Source organism: Candoia aspera, chromosome 6 (genome assembly GCF_035149785.1).
Source record: "Candoia aspera isolate rCanAsp1 chromosome 6, rCanAsp1.hap2, whole genome shotgun sequence".
Lineage (NCBI taxonomy): Eukaryota > Metazoa > Chordata > Lepidosauria > Squamata > Boidae > Candoia > Candoia aspera.
In genome coordinates this window covers 60,106,832-60,131,198 of record NC_086158.1, presented here as the reverse complement: position 1 = coordinate 60,131,198, position 24,367 = coordinate 60,106,832, and the positions used below count along the sequence as shown (strand labels likewise).

The window sequence follows — 24,367 nt, the reverse complement described above, 5'->3', positions numbered from 1 at the left end:
AGAGGGGGTCGAGAGGGGAATAGATCTACATGGGGATGGTTGCTATAGACCAATCCTCCCACATTTGGACTGTTTTAGATTCACCATTTGGATTCTTTATCTTTATTTTTATCTCTATTTATATTATTTATTACTGTATTTTATTCTGTGTATTTATGGTTATGGTTTTTTAATCAATTGTTGTAAACCGCCCAGAGTCCCCCGACGGGAGGAGATGGGTGGGGATAAATTAGATAGATAGATAGATAGATAGATAGATAGATAGATAGATAGATAGATAGATAGATAGATAGATAAAATAAATTGGCTACAGCAGTGTTTCTCAACCCTGGCAGCTTTAAGCTGTGTGTACTTTAGCATACTGGCTGGGGAATTCTGGGAGTTGAAGACCACACATCTTGAATTTGCCACGGTTGAGAAACACTGAGCTACAGACTTGGTGTGGCATCAAGGAAATTTTTAGCTAGTGAGCAGTCTAACTGCTGGTTAGTTTTACTTATTTGATAGAAATATTGGGCCAGTTTCTGACAAAATTGACTTTTGTCCAATGGACAAATAGCAGCTGTGCTAGCTTCCAAAATCAGCTGGCATTTGAAGCTACAAAGATTACTTACAGAGCTCTCATATTTTAGGGAAATGATTCTCTTTTAATACATGGCCAAAACAATCATGATGCTGTGAAGAAAGAAAATATCTGAGGCTTAAGCTAATCATGCAAGCAGGTTAAATTTCTTACAGACCATCAAATCCAACTTGATTACAGTCATTCCCCATCATCAGTGTCAGCATTGCTTCAGAACATGTCCAGCCCCTTAGACTCTTAAAAAAAAGAATATCCTCAGTTTAATGGTAATAAAAAGAGTTCCTTTGATTTAAAAACTAAATGTAATAAATTAATAAAATAATTGATAATGTATTGGGTGGTACATTCCTAAGCTTTTTAAAATATTTATTTAGTTCAGGTGTTCATTTTATTTCATTTTTTTATTACAGCATTAAGATCTATTGTTCAGTATGAAACTCAGCCTAATAAAATTAAACTAAAAAGTATTTGATTTTATGGTTAGTACAGAGTTGTACTAACTCTGTTAGACTGTATATCAGACTGTCTTCTGCAGATAATAATTAAGTGTATAGAAAAAGTCATTGTTTATTATTTCTGATTCTTGCCTATTTCTGTCCATTGTAGTTGTTTCCAGTTTTATGTCTGAACTGTCACCAGTTAGAGCAGAGCTTCTTGGCTTCCTCACTCATGCCTTTTTGGGAGACAGCTTAGCTGCCGAATACGTTATATTACACCTCATTTCCACAGTGTAAGTAACACATTCACCTATTGAACATATCTGAGCTTGGATCTTGTGGGATAGTAGGAAAGGGGGAAAAAAAGAATCTAGACACAGTGTTATTTTGCCACCTAAAATGATTCTAACTGTTATACTGCAAATAAATAATTTGTGCTTATCTTTCCAATATATAGTGGTATTATCTCTACTGTGGTGAGTAGATTTCAGTTGCAACCCTAATACACATTTATTTAGGGAGCTTCCTTGAAGTTCCGTAACAGTTTGAATCACTCTTTTATCCACACAGTTGCTAAACTTAGTCACTGGGCTGAAAGTAAAAAAAGCTGTCTAGAAGGAGTTTACATAACAATGTTAACTCCTTCTAGACAGCTTTCTTTTCCTTTCACTTTCCTGCTCCTAGCCTTTTCTGAATTAAAGTTGAGGAGGGGAAGAGGGAAAAAATAACTCCTTTTTTGAGCCTTCTTGGAGAACCAGCATCTGTATCTGCTCTGTTATGATTCTCAGGCTGTCTTTTCCGATGTAGCTCTTTTTCTCTGCGGTCCAGTCCTTCACAATCTAGTCCACTTTGTAGATCCTTCCTTCCTGCTGGGATCATCCAACGAACATTCCACCTTCCTCTGGTAATCACTATTTTAGCCATCCTGCTCCTTTAATACAGGAACAGCATCTCCAGTCCAGATAGCAACACAAAGCAAAACCAAAACTCCTTTTCCTGACCATTCTGCCAGTTATAAATCTTGTCCTAGAAGGCAGCTGTGTGCTCACTGGTGTCCTAATTAAACCAAAAACATTCTAGCTGCCTAGATGATTCTTCTCTTGTACCTGGCATGAAGACAAGAATCCACCCTTGAGACAAAATACATCTCAGTCTCTTACCCTGCCAAGATCTAAATGTTGATTTCTACAAATGAAGGTGGCTGTCCACGGAAAAATTTCCCTGAAACATAAGAGGCTATGTTTAGCAAGTTCTACAGTCCGCTTGCACCCATAGAGGTTATAAATATGTAATGTAGAGGGGACCATCCAAAGCAGTATGGCAGAGAACTGAAGATGGAGAGAGCAATTGAAAAAAATGTTCTTGCCTGATGGAGCTACTTGAACGAAACTCCATTTAAAGATTACTGTGTTTGACAGGAGGAAACTGGCCTTTATATAACTTTTTTAAAATTAATACTTAATGCACATTTAGCAGATGATTGTGCTTATAGGCCTCCCAGAATAAAAAAATGACCTGAAAAATTATTAAAGGAAACAAAAACATGAATGCATTCAATCAGAACATGCAGATTAAGCATGTAAGGCCTAGAAGAAGAAAAAGGTGTACTTTTTAATTTTTTCTTGAGTTGTTGTATCTTTTGTACGTAAATGTTTGGCATTTTTGTAACCCCAGAATCCAAAATGTTAGTATTCTAAATCAACAACTCTAGTATGCTAACACAAGTGTCATGTTGGAAGTAGGAAAAATATTTGCCAGGGGAAGAGGCAAATGCAGTAAACAGTTATGAGTTGAAATTCATGAATATCCATACATTTATTTTTATAGCAGCTCAATTGAGGTATGGTAATTTTTTGCAGCTTATGTAGTATTGTCTTCTGAATATGATCAAAGGCCAGTAGAAACTAGCATTGTATTTAAGTGCTAAGTACATGAAGTTCTGTACAAAAAAATTTACAAGTTGTTACAAGAAGCATGGGATGATCTGTCAGTCCTCTGTATCAGTGCAGAAGCCAAGCAATCAGCAGCTCTCTCCTTTGCGTCTGCTGTAAAAATATAGCAGACTGTACTGCAGGGATGAAAAAATACTTTCTTTTTCTGCTTGTCTGTATTAATGTTTTTAAAAAGCAGCCCAGAAACTTCGGAGCTTGTTTTCAAAGGTGTAATAAATATTTCTTGAACAAAATTTTTAACTTGGATTTTCTAGGCCCATATCTAGTATTTATATTGTCCAGAAGAAATCTTATGGTTGTCCTAGAATTTAAGTGTGGGGGCTTTTTTGTTTTGTTTTTTGTCCATGCATTTTCTTGGCAACGCTGTGGTTTGCCATTGCCTTCTTCCTAGGTCTGAGAGTGACTAGCCTGAAGGCACCCAGCTGGCTTCATGCGTAAGACTAGAACTCATGGTCTTTTGGTTTCTAGCCCAGTATCTTTAAGCACTAACCAAACTCTCAGTAGTAGATGTAAGTAATTTTTAGTTGTTTGATAGTTATATCCTACATCTGCATACAGGCTTTCCTTGCCTGAGAATTATTGCCCATAGAACATATTATCAAAGGATATTGTATAGTATTACCCACATTGTATTTGCCTTAACAGACCACTGATAAGAGTCCATAGACAATTAAAAAAATTAAAAATAGCAATGTATGCATCTCCCATTCATCATTTTAAAAAAAAAAGATGACAAACTCAACACTTTAAACCATGTCAACATTCTCTGCTGCCTGAAATATCAGTGAGAGGAAGTACAAGATTTTAAAATAGTTTCCTGTGTGGGCAAGGATATCACATATTTCCATAGCTATGTTCCTAATACAGTTTTCAGCTATCTGTAAATCTGCAAATATTATATACTTGCTGGTGCTTTTTCATAATTACTCTACTAATCTCAATGTTTACATGCTTTCAAAGTATCAATATTCTCTTTAGCTAAAAGCATTCCTAGCATGAAATAGCTTACAAAGATCAGCAATACAAGTTCTTGCTCTCAGCCTTATATTTCTATTTTTTGTGTTACCTAGCTATGCAAGAAGAGATGTCCTTCCTCTAGGAAAATTCACCCTGAATTTAAGTGGCTGTCCAAGAAACAGTGTCTTCACAGAGCATGTATACCGTATTATTCAGCAGCTTGTTCCTGCAGTAAGAACTACATTTATAATCTGTGTGCATTAAGTGTTAGTTCACATCAGTATCTGAGTTCACCTGTCACATTAAGTTGTAATGAATTTGGCTTTTAATACTATGAACCCAGCCATTTGTAAGCCACAGTTTATGTCTTAATGCAATGTGTAAATCTGGTCAGTCATAGCTTAGCCAACTTACTGTACTTCTGATTGGGTACTTAAATAGAAAATTCAAAATACTGTATATGTATATATAAGGAAGCAGGTATTTTTCCAGTAACTAAAAGCTGTCTGTGTACTGGTTCTATGATAGTTGGCTATATGAATATCCAGTATTTAATGTGATACCTGTATACAGGCAGTCCTCAACTTACAACCATTCATTCAGCGAGCATTCGAAGTTATGACAGCACTGAACGAATGCTGGCTATGACCGGTCTTCCGAGTTCCAGCCATTTCAGTACCCCCACAGTCACGTGATCACGATCTGGGTGCTTGGCAACTTGCTTAAACGTACAACTGGTTGCAGCAGAAATCTCCATTTGCGATCTTCCCTGCCAGCTTCCCCAGAAAGTCAACAGGGAAGCTGGCAGAGAAGGTTGCAACTCACAGGAAGGTGTCCCCCACCCACGCTCCCTCCCCAAGCCTTCCCTCACAACTCATGCACCCCCACGCACACTCCCCGAGCCTCGCTGCACGTCCCTCACACACACCTCCCTGCACCTTTGCACACCCCCACTCACTCTTCCTGACTCTCACTGTGCCTCCCTTGCACCCTTGTGCACCCTCCCCAACCCTCGCTGTGCCTCCCTTACACACCCCTGTGCACCCTTCCCTCACCATGCCTTCCTTGCACCCTCCCTGTGCCCTCCCCCACCTGGCAGCAGCACTTACTTGCCTGCCAGCCTGCTTGCAAACCACCTGGGACTTGCAACTTCTGGCCAGCTTCCCCACTGACTTGGTTTGTGGGAAGCCAGCAGGAAGTTGCCTCACTTAATGACAGTGGAATTTAAGACCACATCTGCTTTGTGATGGAAATTCCAGTCCCAATTTCTGTCATAAGTTGAAGTCTACCTGTATGTCACCAATGGATCACTGATTGCATGGCATTTCTAGAATGATGAATCTGTACCCACAAGACAATTTACCTTAATTCCTCTATGGCTCAAGGAAATATAGCTGCCATAACTTTAATGATATGATTTCTGCCCTTGCTTATTTGCCAGTTGCTCAGTTATAATGAAAAGAGACAAAACTAAAGTGTAATTAAACATCCTGTCTGTGTATGTGTATAATGCAGTTTGTTTCATGCAATGTCGTGTGTAGTTAAGGGCAATGTCATGTGAGCTTAGTGCTTTCAAAGACAATGGAACATGTGCAGGATTCTGTCTTTTGTAACCAATTTGCAAAAATTTTATTACAGTTCTGATTTTTGAAAATGTTTACTAACTTATCTAAATGTTTTGAAAGAATGTATTTCTTGTACTGTAGAAGGATCAGGTGTCCTTAGCCAGAATATCTGTAATTACTTGACTCCTTAATTTTTATTAAATTATTAACCTCTACTGTCAGTTTTAGTGAAATATAGTAGCTTAGTTCTCTATTAGGTACAAGTTCCAGCTGACAATTAATTTTAGTCATTTTTCTTGGCAGTCGTATCGCCTACAGATGACCATAGAGAACATGAACTGCTTAAGGTTTAATCCCCACAAGGACTATACAGCTAATCGTTTAGTCAGTGGAATACTACAGCTGGCAAACAATACCTCTTTTGTCATAGATGAAACCCTGCTGGAGCAAGGACAGCTTGACACAAAAGGTTAGTATTCATGGATATTGTCTCAGTTCAAACATCTTGCATAAATAAATGTTAAGAAACCACATCGTTACTGTTTAGAAGCAAAAAGAGTTGTCTCTCTAATTTTGTCCATTTTACAGTATATAAGCACGTCTGCTTATCTTGTCATCTGTCAAGTTATAAATGTTAAATAAATAAAGTTTATAAATAAGTTGTAAATGTATTATAAACAGTAAATAACTTTTCAGTGTACAGGGTACCTAGGTTAGTATATTATAAAAGTATAATTAAAACTTTTAAGAACACCAAAAAACATAGGAGCAAAATAATATATAAGTATTTGAAACAAATACTGTAAGTACAGCAAGAAATAAGATCAGACGAAGGTTGAGTATGGTTGCTTAGTTACTGTTACAACTACTGAGTGAGTTTGGAGAAAAGAAATTGATCTAAGTGGAAATAGGCTAATCCCTATTTAAAACACAGATAAATTTTCTTCATCTTTGAAGATTTGACACCAAATTCATCTTCTGAAACCCAATTATCTTATAACCAGAGGAAGGCAGGAGTTATACAACTTTTCGTGGAGCTCGGTTACCTTCTTCACAGGAATAACAGTATAGGCATACAAGGCCTGTCTCCCTTATATCACAATTATTTCACCAGATTCTACTCTTTTTTTATCTATGTGGGATTTTCACATAGCTATTGTTGAGGGATGTTACCTGTTAACTCAGTCACACTGCTTCCCAGTTATCTGCTGCTGTCAACAGAGACCTACACCAATAGAGGAGAATATCTGTAGCTCACGGTAAAACTGTGGAGTCCTTGGTGTTCTCTGAGCCTGGTTGTTTTCTTGCAGACGTTTCATTAACCAACTAGGTAACATCTTCAGTGCTAGAGGATAGTGAGGCTTGCTGTTCGTTTATCTTGAGTAGCTTGCCCTGTCGGTGTTGATAGTGGTATGGTTTTCTCCTTGGTAGTTCCTTGATTAGGCTTGCTTGATTGTCTGAGTTGGTAGTTTCTTGATTGGGGTATTGTTTATAGCTTGATTATTTGTCTGGTGTTAATCCCTGCTTATCTGAGTGTTGATTGCTGGGGAGGAGGTGTTCTGGTCTTTTTGTTTTCTTTTTAGCTTTTTACTGTCTCTTTTGAAAGGTGTGTAAATGTTGTTTATCTCTATGTGCCTGTTGTTTATGTGCCTGTTGTTTATTCCATTATCTATGTGCTGTTGTTTACCTCTGTGTGCCTGTTGAACCCCACTGCCTTCTAGCACTGAAGATGTTACCTAGTCAGGTATGTTACCTAGTTCACCCTATGATTCCCATTGGACATACATTGCTGGTAAAGGTGATGGAAAAAATTTCTGGAGCCAGGCTTGGCATGCTTTCCCTAGCTTATTAATTATTCACTCACATTCTGGCAAGCATACAGACACATGTTTGAAACAATTAATTTGTTAAATGTACTGAACAAGAAAAAATATACCAATTTGGTGTGTTCTACTTTTTAGGATAAGAGAAATTCTTCCCTTTGTAGACAAAAGGGAGTATTAAAGGAACATATAGGGTAGTCTTGTGGTCAACCTTTACCAACTGCAAGTAAGGTACTCCAAGTGTGAACAGTTATGTACATCTTGTTACTTTTCTCTGTATTTAATTATCAGCTGTTGAATTTAGTCTAGGTACCTAGGGAAGAATTTACTTTAAGAAAAAGTAAAGCTATTTCTAAAGCATTACAAGTCATAATAGTGTTTTGGTTTTACTATCTTTGGTAGATAAAAATAGTAAATATAATCTTGGACTGAAACTAATATTGTAGCAACACATGGTGCTCTTGTGGTCTTACTCTTCTCATAAGTTCTAAGGGCCTGGATTACTACGCTGCAGGTAGATTTTCTTCCAGCTCTGCTAAGGTAAAATCAGCTTTTTCTCCCATAAAAGAACATTGACAAATTTCTTGTGTTACTTAGTCTTTAAAAGGTTGTAACCTCAACCGAAGATGCTCCAGAAATGAAGAAATTAACTAAATCCAAGATAGCCATTACATTTCATGCTTTCTGAAGAAAATATGAAAACAATGCATGTATTTCAAATCATATTTTTGTGAGCATACTATTATCAGTAAGATGGAATAGCTAGTGTTCTGTTGTAGTTCCTCATAATGAGTGTGATGATCTTTGAAGAATATTACAGGACCTTTTCTAGATCTGGGGGAAGATAAATTATGATCAGGAGTTTTGAATGTGCACACACTCTCGTATATCAAATCATAACTTGGTTTGTATAGTACATGCTAAGTCACAGCATTAATATTGTCTGAAACTAAATCTTAGGTTAAATTGTCGAAGTGCTCTGTACAGATTTGATTCTAATTTACTGATGTTAACAATGATTCCAGATGTCATCCAAACAAAAGGGTAAATTCCATTTAATAGCTTTTAGCCATAGAGTCATAGACATAGATTGGTTTGGCTGCACAATGGAGTCATTCCAATTGCAGGGTTTCTACTACACTAGGCTCTTTTTTTCAGTCTGGAAATTACACAGTTGAAACACAGACACCACGATAATAGAAGAGGGTCCATCCTTTTCCTGCCCCTTCACTATGGCTATAATCCCAATCAGCCCACTGTTGTTTGTTTGTTTGTTTTTGAAAGGTGGGGTAGGAAGATACAAGAAAAGTATCAGGCAGTCAGGTATCACAAAAATAACTGGCATCAACTGGCAGAGTGGACTAGCCATGGTTCATAGAGTCACTTATAAGCCCATAAGTAAGTTTCTCATCCATATCTTAGACTAAATTAAGCATTTCAAGTGAATACTCCCCCTGTGAGACAGTGGTAATAGTCTTTAAAATTTAAGGAGTTATGCAGCACTGCTGCTGCTGCTGCTGTTTCCAGCTGGTACAATATAATGAACATGTGTCCTTAGTCCTGACAAGTAAACACTACAATACTTTTGCAGGCACATCTTCTCCAGAAAAATGTAATGGGAATTAAGAAATAAGCAAGGCAATGGCATTACTTGTATTAAGTGCTTTGAGACTGTTGGCTGACCTTGTTTGGGCTAAAAGATAAGTAGGGACAATCCTTGGATGGGAGAATACAAAGATATACCAAGGCTGTAACCTAGACTGGAAAGTAAAAAAATACCATAGAACAAACTAAAATATTTTGCTATTGTTGCCAAGAAACCTGCATGGGCTTGTCCTTGTAGTCAAGCTGAATCTAATGAGAGATTAAATGAAATAACTGAATACCCAAAAGGCAGAGGAAGAACATCAGTCATTAATGTCATATCCCAATACTTTCCTCCTGTTGCTGTCAGTCTTCTGTGGAAGCTAGTTAATAAAATAAATTTACCAAGCTTGCTGCAAAGATCCTCTTCTCTTTGAATTATATTTAACCCAGGTTGCTGTGGCCCTTTCAGAGAAACAAAACTAGGACTAACTCTAAAGGTTACTTCGGAGGGGGGCAAGGAAGTTCTTTTTAATTTTTTTTATTTCTGAAACATCACATTAGAGTATTGCATTGTACTATTGAATGTATTTAATGTAATAGTTTATAATTTCGTCTTTGATGAATGTTACATTTTCATACTTGGTTTTGCAAGAAAATGTTATTTATGCAGAATTTCTCCTGGTTCCCAATGATTTGGTCAACTTCTTACAACCTAGGAGAGGTGTTTTACCTGGGAACTAGGTTTTACATATTAATTCATAGGTCAGACTTCTTGAAGTCTGAAAATTAAAATACTATCAGATATAATTTTGTATTATATCTGAAAGTTTTACAATCAATCATCATTTTTTTTTCACTATTGTGTTCTGTAGGTATACACAATGTGAAAGCACTGGGCCACCTGATAACGTGGCAGAAGGTGGATTATGACTTCAGTTACCACCAGATGGAATTCCCATGCAACATTAATGTCCTTATCACTTCAGAGGGCAGATCACTCCTACCGGTATAGCAAAGTTTCCCTAACCTTCCTTCTTTGTAATTTCTTAGAGAAGGATGAGAGCATGCTACCCCAAGCTAGCTAACTGTGCTGTACATCAGTGGTTCATACTGCGTACTGTACTTGAGCAATACATTGCTTTTGTGTGAAAATTTGACCTTGAAGGAACCCAAATAGTGGATAATAAAGGGTTCATGTATAGATCGCATAACCTTGAAGTATATGATTTTGTATGTTATTTTTTTAATTCACAGTCATTATGGTACTATTGCATGTAGATAATTAGACCAATTGGGCTAAAAAATGTTTTAAACTGATTCTTGTTCTAATTGTGTATGGAGACTGAAGATGTCAGACAGAGCTCTATAGCAAGTATACTCTTTCAGAGCCAATATAAAATATTTCCCTTAACTTTTTTGTTGCTATGTTAGAATGAAGATTGATACCTTTCTCATGCATAGGATTAATACCTGAAAAGAGAAATGATTTAAACCTTCTTTCCACAGTCAGATTGCCAAGTCCATCTACAGCCAGAGCTCATTCCCCCTAATATGGAGGAGCACATGAACAGCCTTCTCACAGCCGTGCTGCCATCAATCCTCAACAAGTTCCGCATCTATCTAAGCTTGTTGAGACTATTGGATTATAGCATATCAGATGAAGTCACAAAGGTATAGAAATCATTTTATGGTTAAGTATTCAGAACGGGACAAATAATTCTTTTAAGGCTAAGCTTAGGATGTATGCTGTGTGTAGGAAGCACTCAACCCCCATTCTGACCTAGAATGAAATAGCAAGGAGGAAAAGGCTTGTTTCGAATTTCTGTTGCTCCCTATGGTAGAACATTAAAACTTTTGAAGCTTTGTTCCGTTGGAACATGAAATGTTCAAAAAGTGCCAATTTGGGGTAGGAAATGCATGCCACCTGACAAAGTATGATTGTCTCTTGTCATTGACAATGAAATAAAAACTTGGGCTGAACTCAGAATTTTGAAATATTATCAAGAAAGAATTCTTGTATGGTCCTTGTATTGTAATGGAAATTCCTTGTATGGTCCTGCCCTGACCATTGTGAAATCAGAGTTGGATTTGGCACTGTATAAATTAGTGAACTACATTCTTTTTAATAGAAATGTAGGATGTGAAAATATTTTACGACCGAAGAAGATAAGTATGTTCTTTCGGTAGAAAATTTCTTTAATGTGACACTACTTTCACACTCAAAGGCACTGGCTAAAAACAGCATTTGAAGGGAAGAAATTATATATTTTGAGAAATTGGTAAATAGTCCAACCTTCCTAGAATTATTACTGGACTTTTGGGAGGCAAATCTAAGTTAAGTGATACGCTTTCATCAAACAATCTCTTCAACAGGCAGTAGAAGATGATTTTGTAGAAATGCGTAAAAATGATCCTGAGAGTATAACAGCTGATGATCTTCACAGGACTCTGCTGGTAGCAAGGTAAGGATGCAAATGGTATGTGGTTTGCTTAACTATCACTTACCAAAGCAATCACAGACTTGGACTCAGCCCTTTAAGCATGTGCATCTTTCCACCTGGAACTTTTTTCAGTATAGTTTATTTTCTTTCATTTATTTTTAGGTAATCATTAATTTCATTCCCTGATCTTGAATTGGAGAGTTTCTTGTTTAGCACAGAGTTGTAATCTAAGCTAATACTGATCAGGCTTGGTTTTGTTATGCATAGTAAATGTAAGGGATATATTTTCTAATATAGTATAACTTTCCTAAAAATGGTTAAATGAAAATGGAACTATAATATTTCATCTAACCGGAAAAACATTATCTAAAATTACTAAGTTACATAAGCAAATTATACTATTATCAAGTTTCAGGTTGAGAAAAGGTCAGCTACAGTCCCAGATTCTGCAAAGGCTTATGGGAAAACATTTTGAATATATTTTCTCTTAGATGGTTAGAAGCAGCTATTCATTGCTTCTGCTCTTTATTGTCAAGGGGAAGCAATGATCCTCATTCATTCTCTCTACGAGCTTCTTTCATATTCTCATTCTTTGCATTCATGACCCACTCATTCTTTACTCTATTGCTTGTTTTACCACACAGACTCCTTCAGCAAGCCATTCCCACTACATTCACCATATTTTATGTGTCTCTTGACATACCCAACTCCCATGTATTGCATTGTGCAAAAGCATGGTCTTATACAGAGCCATTTTTACTTCTTTTGACAAGCATTCATTCCTTTAAAACCAGCATGTTTTAAAATTTCTCCATCCACTTTCTAATTTTTAATAAACATGCTAAGGTACCCTAAATCGTTTTTCTAATTTTGTAATCATTCTCTCCATTTTTCCTGTCGGACACTTTGGCCTTTAGTACATTAAGCTTTAGGTTAATTATCTTTGTTATATCATGCCCTCTATCATTCACATGCATTGGCTAGAAAAGAAATTGCATACATGTTCATGTCCCCAGCCAACATCTCTCTAATATTATTGTTTCCTTGTACATTTGTCCATGAATATATTAAATAATCAAGGGGATAGTGAAAGGAAGGTTGCATGGAAAGGTCTGGAAGATGTGAACTCATCTTTCCCATTCATTTTTGTAGGCAAGTAAGCAAAAAAAACCCCAACCCTTTCCTTTCACCCTTGTTTTGTTTTGTTTGGGTGGGGGCAGAAGTGTTTTTTTGTCTTTCCTGGAAACTGACACAGAGGTTCTGGAAAGCGTAAAAGGCCTTCCCTCCTTCCTTTCCCCTTCAGTAAGCTATGTAAACTTTCTGAAAGCAGCACAAACATCTGTCCCTTCTCTGCTTCCCTGCTAGTGGTAAAACAAGGTCCAACAAACAAGGACATGTGTTGATGAGGATGTGACATGAATGTTGAAGCTTTGATTTTCAGTGGAAGAACAAAAATACGTAATAATGAAGAATTTAGGACTTATGAGCCAAGCTATGTGACCTACAAAGAAAGTGGCTCCAGCCGTACAAGCAAAGTGTGGATGAGATAGTGGAAAAGTAGCAATAGAGTGATTTCTCCAGTTGTTGCCTGGATTGGTCAGGTTTCACAGGTGGGAGCATCATTCTAAATCCAGAAACAAAGCTGTCTTTGGCTGATGAAAAATGTCACAAAGTACAAAGAGAGCCGAGGCATCCCAGGAATCATGAAAATAAAAAAAAACAAGGACTAGAACAGCAGGAGAAAGATGGAAAGACAAAAAATCCTCCTCCAACAGGGACTTGATTTTTTTTTAAGCTGAGAGATAGGTCAGAGATAGTTTGCATAGAAAGGTCTGGAAGATGCACATTCTTTTTTCTCATTTACTGTCACCATAAGAGAAAAAGCATTCCTTTCCCCATCCTCCAGTTGTTTTCCTGAAAGTCAGCCTGGGAGTAAGTCCTTTCCTTCTTCCTTCCCCTTCAATAAGATCCACTTCTGAAGCTCCACAAATCTCTCTCGTTTCTCAATATCTCAGGCAGCCAGTTATGTAATAAAAGCCCCAATAGAAGCAGAGGGCGTGTTGGTGCTGATGTGATGTGTGTACGGGTGCTAAGACTTTAATTTTGCTGGAAGGAAGGAAGAAGAAAAGGTCCAGCGTAGCTAGTAAGATATAGCTGGAGTAGTTGTATCATTGCAAGACCAAGAGGAAGAAAAGAAAATGCAGTTTGAAGCAACCTGGGTCAGGGAAAAATAATCTGATGCAGCAGTAGAGAAGAGGAAAAAAAACATCTTAACAGGGTTGAAGTTTGTCACCAGGTGAAACCTCCAGCAGACAAGAGACAAAAGAAACACGTGGGACAGAAACGGATAAATGGCACATGCTACTAGAGAAAAGACTGCATGAAAAAGGGGGAGGCTGATAGCTAACAGAGCAGCAGAAGTGGTCTCAGCAGCATTTAAAGAAGTTGTTACCACTTGTGCACAGATGGTGTAACAGCTTGTTTTATAGGCAGATGTTTCATGTTCCCAAACTAAAAGCCTGTACCTGTGTCTGTACCATCCAATAATGGAACCTGTGACAAGGATATTAACATCTTTAAGTCCAGGTTTGTGCAAAAGATTCCATAATTCAAGCCTATTCCCTTTATCATATGCTATCTCTGAAAGATCAACATACAAATCAACTTCCTTTCTCGGATTCATACATTTCTCAGTGACTTGCTGAAGAGCAAAAATCTGGTCTGGACAGCCCTTCCTGACATAAAGCCACACTGCACTTCCCAAATTCTGCTCTTCTTCACTTTAATCATAATTCTGCCAAACCCCTTCCTAAGTGCCTTTAACAAAGTAATCATCAGGTAATCTCTGCATTTTTTTTTACTGCCTTTTCATTTATGTAAGAGAACGTGACCATCACAATTCTAGTCAGGCAGTCCTCACACACACACTTAAGCTAAGCAGCTACTTCATGTGAAAAGTATCTCCACATTTTAACATTTTGCTACACTGCAGCTTTGCCATTTTTCAACATTCTCACTTACTTTTTCATTGCTTTTTTCTCCAACAAATAATGGTAACATTTATAGTATTCACATCATTCCACCAGGGATCCTTTTTCCTACTGCCCAGTACGCTTCTGTGGCACTTTGTAACCAATGGGAGCAGGGTGCACTATAAGCCACTCTGAACTCCTAAAGGAAGGTATAACCTAACAAATACCCTTTTCATTCCATTCCAAGCAGCTTGCTCTTCACATAGCATAACTTTCCATTTTAATGCTTTTTCTGTTTCTGCAGTTATTCTATTTTACTCTAGTTTCTCTCACATTTTTTCACATCCATTTCATCCTCAGAGCCGTTGGTAACCCTATCAAAGAATAGTCAGTCCCACATTTGGAACGTTTCATAACGCTTGCACCTTTCACTAATTCTCTCAAGCTTTCATCAAAAAATCAAACCAATCATGTTTTATTGGTTCCTTTTTCATATGTAGATGTGAATAAACTGACACATAAACTATAGATTTGAAACAAACTGAACTTTTACTAACCAAGTCAGTAATCGCCATTCTCATGATCATTCTTCAGTCTCTGAATGGCCTAATTGCTTTTCTGCATTCTGTCGTCTTGTTCCTACCCATTCATTTATGTCCTTATAGAATTATTTTCCCTTGTTTGCATTCATTCAGAACGTTACACAAGTTTCCCTCTAACTCATTGCTGGTTCTTCCATTGTATCTTTTATAGTATAGCTGTTACCTATATATGAATTTACGTTTGTGTGCATTCACAGTAAATCTAGATGCCTCAAATTCATGTTTTCTGAAATATATTTTACCCCTTTCATTTATAATCAAACATATACTTTAACTTCATATATTCATCAGCTCTACTCCAGAGAGTTAGACCACCTTCATTCCACTCCATTACACCTACTCCTCTTAGTTCCAGTGTGTACCCTCTCCTTGTTCAGTGCCCACCATCTGTTCCTTAAATCAGAAGTGAAATGATTGCTAAGCGAACACGTGACTGAGAGATGCTGCAAAGGTAACTGGTTGTTGCTGGCTCATTTAGGTAAAGTTCTTTCATACAGCGTCCTGTGCCTGACCAGTTTTCCCCGCCCCCCCTTCTTGGCCCCCTTGGAGGGTGGAGAGATGGCCTGAACAAGCTCTTTTCTCCACAGCCCAGCACAGCACTTCCCTAACAAGGGCTAACCCCACCTTAGCAAGCTCAGCTCTGTGACCTTAATTATTTGATTGGAACCCTCCCACCTGCTTGCACTGCTGCCAGAAAGTGACCAGACCTTAATCCGTTTCAAACTGAAGGCTTTTGTCAGGTGCATGACATTTGGTCCTAAGTGTGTGCATTGTCCATAAAATGAATTGTTTTATTATTGTTGTATTTGCAAATGATTGCTAAACAAAGCTGCTAAACGAGGAATGGCTGTATTATATTTCTTTCGTTAGTTAGTTCATGGTCTTTACCATATACTCCTGCCACATTACATGTTGCAGTCTCCCATATGTGACCAAATGAGAAGAATTCATTAAGTTGTTTTCAGAGCTACATTAAGTATCTGATTCCAGTGAGAGTTTATTTGTAAAGCCAAAATGGGCTTTGTCTCAACATATGGCAGCATCTAGCAAATGTTACCTTAGGTCAAAAGCTAAGCATTATCAGGCCTGGTTGGTACTTGGATGAGGAACTATCACGGGAATTCCAGGGCTGTTGGCTACAGAGGAAATCATGAACCAGGAGAAAACAATGGTAAACCCCTTGCAAGAAAAGTGTACGGATGTGTTCCTATAATCACCAAGAGTTGAGCCGGACTTGAGGGAATCCTTACATTAAATGAGCTTCAGAGCCTTTCTCTGAACATAGGTTTTACCATTTATATGCCTCCTATTTGTCTCTCGTGTTGATTAGAGTAACAAGCTGAAGTTTGTATTCTACAAGAAGTTTCTTATTTCTGTTTCTTGCCCACAGGTTCCTCTCTCTCAGTGCTGGACAGACAACGCTATCCAGAGAGAGGTGGCTAAGAGCAAAGCAACTGGAGGCACTACGTAAAGCTAGGTTACAGCAGCAAAAATCTTTAAATGGAAATGAACTCTAGGACTACAGTACCCATGTTGCTTACAAGACTGTAAACCTAATATTTGTAGAGCTGATATGAACAGAGCGTATGTTTATACTGGGTTTTGTAGATAATTTATATCAAAGTTATGGCTGTTTTCTCAAATGAACCCAATTTATAGTGTTCAGCAGATTAACACTGATACATTTTGGAGCTTGTTTTGTAACCGAACTAGCAACTATGGAAAATCTGTTTGATATTAAAGATTTACTATAAAAATGATGTCACACCTTTACTAAGAATTTATTATTATAACAGATAAACACTTTATGGCATTAGTACACATACCAGATTTTAGTGGGATTGGTCTTAAAACTTAAACTAGAAAGTACAAGTTGTTGAAAATGGCTCCTCCACCTATGATTGGTTCCATAAAGGATCATTACTTTTCATCAAGTTTAGCTATGGGAATATGTTCTAAACATTCATTTATTTAGTAATTACTATTTACCCTGAATATAAAAGTGTAAAATCAGTATATAGTTACCTGTGTCTTTGCCATCATTATTGAAGACTATCAAAATGGAGGCTCTATTTAATGTGTATGTTACACCTACTGATATTAGCATTGCTAGTTAACAGTTTAAAGTGAATGGGATAATGTTTAAGTTCAATTTGTTTCAGTGGTTATTTTGAATTATTTTGTCCCACCTTTTTTATACATAACTCAAGGCAGTGAACATACCTAATATACCTGCCTCCTATATCCTAAGGCAGACATAACTCTGCAGATGATAACCAATGCAGCATGTATTAAAATGAAGAGTTTTCTGTCAAAAATACAACCTAAGGTAAGTGACAATACCAAGATTTTTTAAATAGACCTTTGTGGAAACCCAAGATATGTAACTCACTATGAGTTACAGTATACCCAGTATATCATTTAATAAATATACATAGGCTAGACCTGCTGAGCTGTAGAATAACTTCAGATACATATAACAAGGGAAGACAGAGTACAGAATAACATTTCGAGGAAATGTGTATCCCATTACTGATTTCATTGAAGAATCATCAAAAAGGCGTCTGACTTACTGGTACTTTCAGAATACATCACTCAGGAATATTTAGCAGGAACAAGAGAGTAAATTTTTTTCTGTAAAAATAATAGTCTTAATAGGTGTTACCAGAGAAGCAAAATTTTAAATGACTTCCATCAGCTGTCATGGCTAATCAGCTAACAGTCTGATATTTTCAATTCCCTCCACCTTGAGGAAAAGTAGTGGCAAGTGTTCATGGTAGTCATTTAGACATCCCTTCAAGTTGTTACCAAGTAGTATACTTCGTTACCATGCTTCTTCTCATGGTCCTAGACAGATCTGTGCAGTTGCTCCTCAGACATAATCACTGTATCAAAACGGCATACTTAGAGCTTTTTTTAGTGACTATGTTGTTACCAAAACAAATGACAATATGTCTAAAAAACAGCTGAGAGCAGAGAAGCAGTTATAGTCTTGTAAATGAAAGCTCACCAAAGGTAAAATATCCTTAGTATCTTGAACCATATACACCAAAATATGTAGTATTTTTTTATTAAAATAGTTCTCATTTCCCACATTAAAACAATAGTTTTATTTTAAATATACTGAAATGTATAGGTACTCTCAAAAGAACACACATTAAAGTATTAAGAAATAAATAACAAAATACAAACAGTACAAAAGTATCACACAAAAGACAGTTTAAGTAAGTTACCACTTCTGATATAGTAGAGACACTCAGACATGTTATAATTGACTCATTAACTGCTCAGATCACTACATGCAATCTAGCTATAGTACACGTGTACTAACAGAAACCCAAGTTCTAGAATAAGGACAGAGGCTATGAAGGACAAGATTGCATTCAGTGTTGTGTCTGCTGCTACATTAAAGTTAATCCATCATAAGACTGTTCTGGGCAACAACAGCATGCTTCTAAGAAATGAGCTAGTATTTAAATGCAACTGATGTCAAGATTGTAGCTACTATGACTTTTGATAAGATTTTAGACAGTAGTATGGTGTTATGGATGAGTATGTTGTCAGTTATATTATTTAATACGATTTCTTGCATATATTTAGGTAATGTCTCCTCATATGAATACATTTATATTCAGTATTTGATATTGAAGCTTAAGAATTTTGCTTTGATCTAGAAAAGATTATGCCCTAAGAGCATGGAACTAGTTACTTGGAAAATAATGCATTATGGTTTCTAGACACACTGATTTTATATTTAAACAAGGATTAATTTTTCTTTCAGCTAGAAAAGCCCTTTAAGCAGCTGCCCTGAAAGCTTTAACATATTACATTTCTAAATACCATAGCTACTAAATCAACAGAGGTAGAAATAAGCAAGGAACTGGTGAAGGAAAAGGGAGAATAAATGCCTAAGCATATTTCTTTAAATGCTCCCTCTGCAGTGACCATTTCCGTAGGAATGAAACTTGTTCAAGGAACACACATTTTAAAAAATTAAATTAAAAAAGTCTGGAAAAAATAAAGAGAATGCCATCTGTGAGTAAAATATTCACCAGTACAGTGCAAGATTAATAAGGTAACAGGTGTTTAGTACCAGACCTTTAATATAAATATTCGACACAAATCTGAAGACCTATAAAAACATATCCCAAAAGATAACTCTGCAACCGATCACCTAAACGAACAGCATGCATGTCAACCATTGGTGTGTGAGTTACCTGTTTAGTATCATTTACCATCACTCACTCACTACAAAAACAGTTCTGAAACCTGCTCAAAACATAACTAATTTCTCCATCAGTTTTCTGTAAACATAGTTACTGGTATTCTTAATACCAATACTCAGTGGCAGTTCGCCTTTCTTCCCTAGAAGTTATGTTACACACAGTATTTGCTGAATAGTATATACAACTGAATCTTGAGCTCTAAATCTGAATTATTCGTGTTTGACACTGTGTAAACATTTCTTTCAATTCATTTTGTTGAATTTCATTTATAGTTTCTGGTTCAGCTGGGCTCTTTTGGACTTTAGCCACAGCAAAGTTGATTCCTTGGGTCAAGCCAGCTTGTGTAATATTAGCTACCTGTGCCATCGAATTGCGTATCTTCGCAAAGGGAGAGACTGCCCTGCTACCGTTATTCTCTGCTGGTGAAGGGGTCACATGAAACCCTGGTTCAGCTTCAAGAACAATAGATGAGGAGCCTGGGCTTTTATGAGACTTAAATAAATTCATCTGTTCAACCACTAAGAATTGTGGTCCTGTCTCTGAAAACGATACATCCAGTTTAGATGGTCTAGAAGGAGCTGTATTAGTTCCCAAACAATAATCACTTGTCTTAGGAGCATTATTGGTAATATAATGTGCTTCTTCTTGGAGTTCTTGAGAACTCCTCTCATGTTCTGAAACACTGTTCATCTTAATTTCAGCATCCTGGACAAATCTGTGACAGTAAACATCAATCTGTTTAGTGACGTCCACTGCTGTATTCTCAGCAGAAAGAGCTTCTTGAGATGCTTTGCCTTCAGGTTCACTATTCATTTGGTCTCCAGATTGTGCAACGTGGATTTCTGAAGGAACAGGAATGCTAATATTGATATCAGTGCTGCTCACAGATTGGGATCGGCTATTTAACCGAGGAGCAGAGGCAATGATACCACAACTAGGTAAGACATAATCTATCCGTCCATTCTCTAAAGAGTCCATGAATTGCTGGTCATCATCAGATCTGGAATTTGTCAGGAAGTCATCTGAATGGAATGAGTCATTATCAGAAGAGATCTCAATGTCCGATTCTACATTGGTATTGTTATCAGTCATGGCATTTTCCATGGTTTCAAGACTACTGTCAGATTTCCAAAGATTTACTTTCAGATTGGGCTTTAAGAAGTTGACTTTCATTTCAGGCTTTGTAAAGTTTCCCAGTTTTCTAAGGTTGCTGATATTTACATTGGATTTGGTTTGTTTCACTTTTTGATTAAGAGATGAAAACTTGCTCATTAAGTAATTCTTCCCCTGGACTAAAGAACCTCTATTCTGGGATCTGATCCCAATGATGTCCTCATGAGGTTTGCTGCTCTTCCTGCAAAGGTAAGAAGACCAGTAACTTCTTTTGTTACTCACACATTAAAAACAGAGCTGCCTTTAATACCTTCTTCTATTGTACAGGGTGTTCCAAAAGTCAGGCCACATTGACAATTTATTATATAAATTACATTGAATGTTTGAACTGGTTACCATTTTCTTGGTTACCACACCTTACTCATTTGATGCATGACTTTTGAACATTCCTAAGTACAGTAACATTTTCTCTGGGTAAAAAAAAATAATAAAACATTGTGATTGGCCTAGAGGGCCTGACTTTTGGTGCACCCTGAATATACAATTAAATAATTCCTTGTTTAATGGGATTTAAGCATAGCATAAATACTATTGACTCTAGCATCTAGGCACCCACCATCCTCAGTCAATTGCAAGACTGAATCTTCAGGTAATATAACTAAGGACTTAGTAAACTCAACCCCCAAAGGCAAAGCATCAAAATTTACATATTTACATTTTATTTAAATAAAAGCAGATAAGCCATTAATTATTAATACTAATAGATGTCTGATATAATACATACTGCAAGTGTAACTTAAAGTGATTTAGGACTCAGTGAATTTATGAAAATGAAAAAATAGAAATTCACCTCTCCAGTTTTTTCTCAATAATGGGGACATCCAATCCCATGGCTTGCTTGGTGATTCGCAGCATTTCTGCAATGCACTGAAGAGTGTCTGAAATACAAAGTTTTAATCCAGCATTCCTGAACAGATCATATTCTTCACTGGATGCTAATGAACTTTTATTTGAATAGGTTTGCCTTCATTAAGCAATAGGTACTGTACTGTTTGTTACAGGTAAGTAACATGAAAAGTCCACCTTCATTCTGCATCAAATGGCTCAAACATTAAGGAAGTCATGTAATTCAACAAAAAGCAAAAAATTAAGCTATTTTCAGTTGTAAAGATTCATTTTAATCCTTGATTTAAAAAGATGAATATCTGTACTAGAGGTTTGGTGTACCTCTCATGGAGATGGTACATCTGTTGTCTGGGACATACTGCAATATTCATGGCATAATCGGTGAAGTATAAGTGAAACGGCACAAATATACCAAATTGTCTTGGCCATGAACCCTGTCATTCCAGAGAATTACTCTCTGCTCAGAAAATAAGTAGGACTAATTTTAGGAAAAGCGGGTATGGGGGGCAGAGTTTACTTGGTGTTGGTAATTAATTAAATTGGCTAATTAATTTAAAATATAGTTTATTTTCAAATAAGTTTATTATTAAATCATTTAAATGTCCCATTTCATTTTCCTAACTAACTGTAATTGCTCAGAAACATCTAAACTGATTTATATTCATTCTAAAAAGTAGATTCTTACCTTTTCCATCCTCTTCAGGGCTGCGCACCACAGCTCTAAGCGTATGGAAATACCCACTTGTGTCTTTGTATTTATAATGAAGCCTCATGCATGAGAATTTGGGCTTTCCAAAGAATGTTGGTTCAGGTCCTTGTTAAAAAGGAATAGCAATTTAGGAACACTGAGTCTACTTTTCAAACAAGACACTTCATTATATACACCAACAACAGCAGCTTCCCAATTCAGCCAGGATGAACTACTATTGGGCTCCACTTATCTCTGAACTGCATGCTGTGATTCTGTTCCATAGCTTCAGTTATACACCATTAAAAGGTTAATGGATTTTGCTGTATGCTTTTCTTCCCTATACCAGTGAGTTGTAGTGGTGAATAGACAGGCTAATAAGAATCTGGTTGACATCCCATTTAGCGGTGAAGCTCAGTTATTACCTTTGGTCATTCAGTCTCTCAAATCAATGTACTTTATAGAAGTATTACAAACATAAAAGAAGAGCAAGAATTTTGTTTTCTACTTTGAGTTCCATGGGGAAAAGGCAGGATAGCAAGGTGATTTTTTAAAAGCTCGCTGCCTTTTCTATTGTACCTCTTTCTTTCAAATGTTAACTGCAGTGGTTACTCCATAGAGTTACATGCATGGAAACAGGCTGGAACAGGTCCATAGAGTTACATGCATGGAAACAGGAAACAGGTTTCAGGTTGTCCACATCCATGCCAAAACATGCATGTTTTGTTTGGGCATGGACAAGGACAGATGCATTGGGTCCAGGCAGAAGCGTTCTGGGCTGAAGGGGAAGGAAAAAGGCAAGGCCACTGGCCGTGGCAAAACAAGTAGAGAAAGGGAAGCCCTTTTTTTGGTATATGCTATGGCTGCTGCGTGCCACAGCCAAACTTTTATTAAACCCAGTACAGCCAGCCAGCTGGTCTACCTCTCCCCTGATTTTTCCAAGGTCACCCCTCTCATCATCCTCCTCTGCCATCCTTAAGGGCAGCATATCTTAACCTCCCATCCCTCCCCATGAGAAAGCAGGCAGTTGGATATGTTGTGCCTGAATCCAAGGCAGCAGCAACAACTAAAGGGAAAGGGGGAAGGTAAGGCCCTGGGAGACTGGTGGACAAGTAGGTTCACAGGCCATGCAGGGGAGGAGCAGAGGAGAAAAAGCAAAGTGCACCAGTTGGTAAGGCCCTCCAGAATTCACCTAAGCCACAACCTGGAACAACTACGATGTTCCTGGGTTCACTTCAGCTAACTGCACCCTGTTCAGAACAGTTCAGCTAAACTTCAGAGCCACTGTCCATGGGTGGGGGAGGTTCTCAAATTTGAAACAGAACACATTTTATTTCATGAAAAAATAAAACCCTTGTTACAACCCTTGTACAAAACAGAAAGGTTCTTCAAACTTTTTTTCCCTTTCAATTATTGATATGCTATAATTGCCCTGGCAAGAGATAGGGATATAGAATGTAAAAAACATACCTATTTCTATCTTCTCCAAATTTTCAAGGCTCAGCCTTTGATACTGATTGACTTTATCTATTTCATCATCATAACTAGAAGGGGAAAAAAAACAGTGCCTAGAATTAAATCATTACTCATAGTCAAACCCTGCATAAAGCAGTTCCAACAATTTTGTCTGCAATGTGAAATAAAAATTATTACTTACTAGGCTACGTAGTATGCAGAGTTAGAAAGTAAAAGAAGAACATCCACATCTCTATGAGTAGCATCAATAAGGCTAAAATAAAAAGACAGTATTTTATAGTGACGGAAATGTTAAAGCATGAACCTCCCAAACACTTTTTCGAAGCCTTTTCTACTTTATAACTAATATGGAAATGGTTATTAATAAATCATAAACATAGTTCCTGATCCCTCCTCAGGGTTATTATCTAGCTGGTTCAGTCCAGTTCTTGTGAACCAACTGTTATCTTAACATTAGGAGGATAGCAGTCTAGGATCTCATGGCACAGGAGTGGGAACTGGCTGCATCTGAATGGGGTGCAAAGGATGGGACATCTCTCCATCTGTCACCCTACCTAGAAGAATGAAGAGGTAGTAGGGCCTGGCAAAGTCAGTCTGAAGTAGGGACTAAGCTCAGAAGGCCAAGCAGGAGGAGGTGTGGCCATCCTGCCCCACATTCTGAGATTCCTGTTCTGAGCACATCCATCTCACCAGATTCACCTCCAACTGCTCAGCTTGTCCTGGCCTTTATCTGCTGAGTAACTAGTTTCTGTTGTGGATGACCTTTAGAGAGTAAATGCCTTAATCATATTTTCCTTCATGAAGTAAATAAAATCTGTGTGATCTGAGTTTTACTGTGAAGAATAAAGTTCTCAATTACTGTGTATGTCTTAGGACATTAACCTAATCAGCTAACAAGTGCCAATAAGTATGTTTATCAAAAACAGTTCCCAGACTTGATATATTTCACACGTTTTGGTGGCATTATAGTTGCACTTAGATGATCATATTCCATTGCACAATAATCAGGACCAAGTGTCATGATGATATGAGATGTTGC

At 37.3% G+C, this 24,367-nt stretch overlaps 2 protein-coding genes across 5 annotated transcripts in view; one reads left to right on the top strand and one right to left on the bottom strand.

Moving 5' to 3' along the window:
* Positions 1 to 16,679, top strand: part of MCMBP (minichromosome maintenance complex binding protein) — a 37,005-nt gene extending 20,326 nt beyond the window's left edge. For all 4 annotated transcript variants that reach the window (XM_063307241.1, XM_063307243.1, XM_063307245.1 and 1 more), the window contains 7 exons: positions 1,190 to 1,313; positions 4,043 to 4,160; positions 5,798 to 5,963; positions 9,777 to 9,910; positions 10,411 to 10,575; positions 11,278 to 11,366; positions 16,310 to 16,679. In XM_063307241.1, coding sequence (XP_063163311.1) covers positions 1,190 to 1,313; positions 4,043 to 4,160; positions 5,798 to 5,963; positions 9,777 to 9,910; positions 10,411 to 10,575; positions 11,278 to 11,366; positions 16,310 to 16,436 — 923 coding nt within the window. In that variant the 3' untranslated portion in view covers positions 16,437 to 16,679. The remainder of the gene's footprint in view (positions 1 to 1,189; positions 1,314 to 4,042; positions 4,161 to 5,797; positions 5,964 to 9,776; positions 9,911 to 10,410; positions 10,576 to 11,277; positions 11,367 to 16,309) is intronic.
* Positions 16,680 to 18,005: 1,326 nt separating this feature from the next.
* INPP5F (inositol polyphosphate-5-phosphatase F) overlaps positions 18,006 to 24,367 on the bottom strand; it is a 54,522-nt gene continuing 48,160 nt past the window's right edge. The window contains exons 16-20 of the mRNA XM_063307240.1: positions 23,510 to 23,581; positions 23,323 to 23,396; positions 21,850 to 21,978; positions 21,109 to 21,196; positions 18,006 to 20,499 (exon numbers count right to left, since the gene is read on the bottom strand). Of these exons, the coding sequence (XP_063163310.1) occupies positions 19,344 to 20,499; positions 21,109 to 21,196; positions 21,850 to 21,978; positions 23,323 to 23,396; positions 23,510 to 23,581 (1,519 nt within the window). The 3' untranslated portion in view covers positions 18,006 to 19,343. The remainder of the gene's footprint in view (positions 20,500 to 21,108; positions 21,197 to 21,849; positions 21,979 to 23,322; positions 23,397 to 23,509; positions 23,582 to 24,367) is intronic.